The sequence below is a fragment of the Emys orbicularis genome, chromosome 12 (assembly GCF_028017835.1).
Source record: "Emys orbicularis isolate rEmyOrb1 chromosome 12, rEmyOrb1.hap1, whole genome shotgun sequence".
NCBI lineage: Eukaryota > Metazoa > Chordata > Testudines > Emydidae > Emys > Emys orbicularis.
In genome coordinates, this window is record NC_088694.1 from 51,967,818 (window position 1) to 51,972,562 (window position 4,745).

Sequence of the window (4,745 nt, forward strand, 5' to 3'; positions counted from 1 at the left end):
CTATCTATCTATCTATCTATCTATCTATCCCCGTCCACCCCCCCCCCCCTCTCTCTCTCTCTATCTATCTATCTATCTATCTCCGTACACCACATACACCCCCTCTATCTATCTATCTATCTATATAGTTACGGGTCTTCCTCCTTGTCTTGGATCCCCAGACCCAGACACTGTGACCGCTCGGGGAAGGAGTTGCTGTTTCTTATAAGGAAGTGGATATGCAAATAAAGGTGTCAGTTTCCTGTTTAAATCTGTGCCTCTCTCTGGCCAGGCTACACCCAGATTCAGAATCCACAGCCCCCTGTGTCTGTCCAGTCACCAGCCAATCCCGTGAGAATCTTCCCCTCCAACACCAGGGACAATGAGGTTTTGGCTCCATTTTGTTCTCATTATAGTGGCTTTGGAAGGTAATTTCTCCCCCTAATGCATTGCAGAGGCAGAGGACGATTTTATTATTGCTATGGGTACTCATATGATGTATAACATCGTTTATTTGCAGGTGTCCGCTCGGAGGTCCAGCTGGTGGAGTCCGGAGGGGATGTGAAAAAGCCCGGAGACTCTCTCCGCCTCGCCTGCAAAGCCTCCGGTTTCACCTTCAGCAGCTACGAGATGAACTGGGTCCGCCAGGCTCCCGGGAAGGGGCTGGAGTGGGTGTCACTTATTAGCAGCAGCGGGGGTACTATCTACTACTCCGACGCTGTGAAGGGCCGATTCACCATCTCCAGAGACAACTCCAACAATCTGCTGTATCTGCAAATGACCGGCCTGAAGCCCGAGGACACCGCCCAGTATCACTGTGCGAGAGACACAGTGAGGGGAAGCCGGTCTGAGCTCAGACAAAAACCTTCCCCTGCAGTAATCAGAGAAGCAGTTTGCTGTTGGGGGCGCCCTGACAGTGTGGAAACTTTTAACAGGAAGGAAATAATCCCAAAGCTTGTGTGTGTTGAGCTTGGTAACTTGCCTGTTGCCAGCAAGAAGGGCTGCAAAGGGAAAGAGAGCGCCTCGAACCTTTTAACTATGGAGTCTAGTAGCTTGCCTGGAAGGGGTTGTATAAAAATCCTGTAGATGGGCCAGAGGCGATTCTGGGTTTAAGTGACACTCAGAAGGAGTTGGTTGTGGCTCAGCAGAGCAATGCCTCTGTGGAGCAAGATAAAGGGGAATTGTTGCTTAAAGAAGCTCCTAAGGAAAAGAATCCTCATGGTAGTTTTTGCGGGCAGTTTGCAGTAACTGAGAGGTGTGAAAGTGATTTGACGAAGGGAGTTTCAGTTCCTAACTGCCAGAGTCTTTCAGATGTGTAGGATCCACGACCTTGCTTTCGAAAAATCCAGTGTGGAGAGCCTAAAAGGCTTCAGATGGAATAAAAATGGTTAAGGAGGTTGAACAGCCCTATAATCCAGTGGCCGAGCTTGGCCAGCCTGTTGTGGAAACAATGGTGTTGGAACAGGAATGTCACCAGGTTGACTCTTTGAGTGAACAGTCTGTGTCTCAGGTTCAGAGAGAAGATGGCGTAGCTGAGTCTCAGAGCAGGGCAGCTGTGCAGTTAATCTCGTGAGAACACAGGGGATGGCAGGAAAACTCTCATCTCTAGACACTTGGAAAATGTCTTGCAGTCTCTTAGTGGATTTAACATCGGATTCCATGTGCAAGCAGAGGTTGGTAATGGAAGGACAAAAGAACCTTGGGTCTAACATGCTAGTGAAAATGGACGGTATCTCTTTAAGACAGAGTCCAGCCTTGGAATTGGTAAAGGTTAGGGATCTGACAATTAGTAAAGAAGCTAGTGTCTGTGTTGATGCAAATTACCTGACAGACATGGGGGGAGAAAGACTTGCCCATAGCCATTAGCAAAGAGGACACGCCCAGCCAGCCAATGGATTCTGTTAAACAAAAGAACTCAGATTTTGACCCCCCAGAACAGGGAGGAAGGGAAAGACTAAACCTTGCAAATAAAAGCCACCTGTTAACCCTAAAATGCCCAAACCCCAATGGTACGGGGCCAAAGGCATGTCATGGCAAAAATGATTGGAAATGTACACTTGTAATGAATTTAATGCTAATATTAATGCTAATGTTAACTCTTGTGACTAATGTGTTGCTGATACCAAACACTGTAAAATGTACAATGTGCCTAATCTTTTGGAAAAACCCTTGAACATGTTGGGAGTGACACATAAGAGCACACTTTATGTTAAAAGACCTTGTGATGCTGATATTTCACAGTTAGTTCCTGTAACTAGTCTTGAAACTGTACACAGGAGAAAAGACATCGCAGACCTAATGTGCTGTATGAAAAGGGAAACTGAGGCACACTACCACATTGCTTCCATGGCTAAATGCCAAGATTCCTACACTATGGAGAACATTAATATCTACATTGATTTGATATTAACTCGGTTCCAAACATTTGCCAGACCGCAGAATCGTAGGGGCGGAGATGAAGAAAATACACCATGTGACTGAATTTTCAAGCTTCATTAATAAATAATAAAACAACAACAGAGAGTGTTGAGAACGTTCCCACATCACTCAAAGGAAGAAAAAGCATTAGTGCTCAAACCCTAACCCCCCTTTCATACTTACAAACACGCTTCCCGGGCTGGCCAGACCTGGGGATAAGAGAAACAGAAAGAAAGAGATGGACGGGAGATTATCCTGTGTACAAATTGTCCAAAAATACACTGCAAGAATCTCCAACTTGCTTCTGCTCTTGGGAGGGGTTTTCTACACCCTGGGGTCTCTTGGGGTGTCCCTTTCAGAGACCTTTGCTCGGTATTCCAGCCCAGGCCGGCTGCCTGTGGCTTTTGTTCCACCTTTATCCATATTTTCTTCACAGCCAGCTGGGGCTGAAAGCACTTGGCATTGTCTGTGTTGCCTCTTGACCTTGAACGCAGAGCTGCTTTCTCTTTCTCTTAGCCAGTCTGACTTTTCAAATTCACCTATTCTTTTCCCTTCTTGCTTTCAGCCTTAACTAATTGGGGATATAAAGAAGCTGAGGGGGTTAACAAAATAATTTGGATAGAGAGGTATCCGGATACTTTACATGTATTTTTTTTTTAATTTTACACTTTGTGGCTTCCTCTAAAGTGTATAATTTTATCTAATTTGAAGGTACCTTCTAGTGGGAATTGTTTAGACGGATTATCACACGTGTGAAGATTCCAATTCTCTAAGTACTTACAAGTCCCGGGACTATAATGCACATACATATAATAAGCAGGTGTACCCTTCGGTGGAGCGGGAGTAGTCTTGGACTGATTCCCACCCATTTCCTAAGCGTATAGACTGCCTTGTCCACTGAATCAGTGGCTCATAAAGCTAAAATTACCGCACCACTTCCTTGGATCACGCACACAGGAAAGGTTTTCTTTGTCCACGATCCTCCTACACCCCTTTCAGCAAAGAGTGTCGGCTAGTCTCAGAGAGACGGTGCCGCTTACTCTGATTGCCTCCGTTGAGGTGGTCAGACCAGTCAGTGGCTCAGACCTTGCCTTCAGGCAGGGAGGAAGAGGACAGGAAAGGATAGATTGACTCAGGCAGGCCCCTCCCCGGTCAATGCCATGCAGAGACAGCCGCCTTAGTCAGGACCTTTTACCGGTCCACTTTGGTGTGGACACCGGGCTTGCATTAGAGACATCCCCAATCATGAGCTTGTGGCTTCGCAGGGAGCTCTGGGCATCTTCCGGTGACCCTCATTCACACTGACACCCACACCCACACACCAAGGCCTCTATTCCTTCATACCACGATGCATCTTTTTTTTTTAACCTGAGGGTGTCACCAAAACCCCTCCGTCTGGACTGAACCTGTGTTCTAATCTGAGGGCGTCACCACAACCCCTCAACTCAAATAGGTCTGACCTAAGCCACACAGTGGCTTACCCTGGGGCAACAACACATTTCCCAGCCAAATGTACCCATACAACTAACCTTATATGGGGCAACAAAGTTCCCCAGCACTGTTTTGCATCTGATCTTGTTGCATAATCAAAAGGTTGCATGGTGTGAACCCAAAAGGACAGACAGCCCCACGGTCAGTCCTCCTCCGATACCCCAGTAGCTATTTCAAAAGGTCTCTTACCTCTCATATGGCACCTTGGGGTACGAAGGGGAATGGTCCGTGGTAGCGGTTGCTGTCCCACCCGGCGTCGCCATCCGAGTCACGACACCAAATTGTGGAAGAAAACAGAGTCTTCACGCTCAGGTTGGATGCAACAAATCAGATTACAGTTTATTTCGGGCAATTGCATGGGAAGAATACACAGACAGAGAGCATCTCTGCCTCAGTAGTTCTCCAAACAATAAACACTTTAGCACAAGTACTTTTAGCATTTAGTCACAGACATTAACGATAAACAACTGTGTCTTATTTATACATTTTCCTTCCTCATACCTTGCTTATCTCAGTATTTCTCACTACTCTCACCTTTTATTATTATCTCCAAGGCCAGGTCAAGCTAACTCTGCTTTGCTGTTTACCACCAGCTTCTGACGTAGACCCTGCTGGGAGAAGTCTTGCGTTATGAGAGTTGAGGGTTAGCCTAACTCTGCTTTGTCTTGACACAACTGAGATACCTGAATACGAATCCCTTTCATCTTGTTTCCACACCATCATGTGCCAGCAATGCCCCTCTGCCATGTACATTGGCCAAACCGGACAGTCTCTACGCAAAAGAATAAATGGACACAAATCTGACATGAAGAATTGTAACATTCAAAACCAGTAGGAGAGCACTTCAATCTCCCTGG

General features: G+C 46.4%; 1 gene segment (V, D, J or C); it reads left to right on the forward strand.

The window, feature by feature from the left end:
• The first annotated feature begins 361 nt into the window (after window positions 1-361).
• LOC135886390 (Ig heavy chain V region 3-like) lies at window positions 362-4,493 on the forward strand. The segment is given in 4 exon segments: window positions 362-407; window positions 500-810; window positions 4,057-4,200; window positions 4,482-4,493. Coding segments are annotated over 4 exon segments (513 nt in total).
• Window positions 4,494-4,745: the final 252 nt, after the last annotated feature.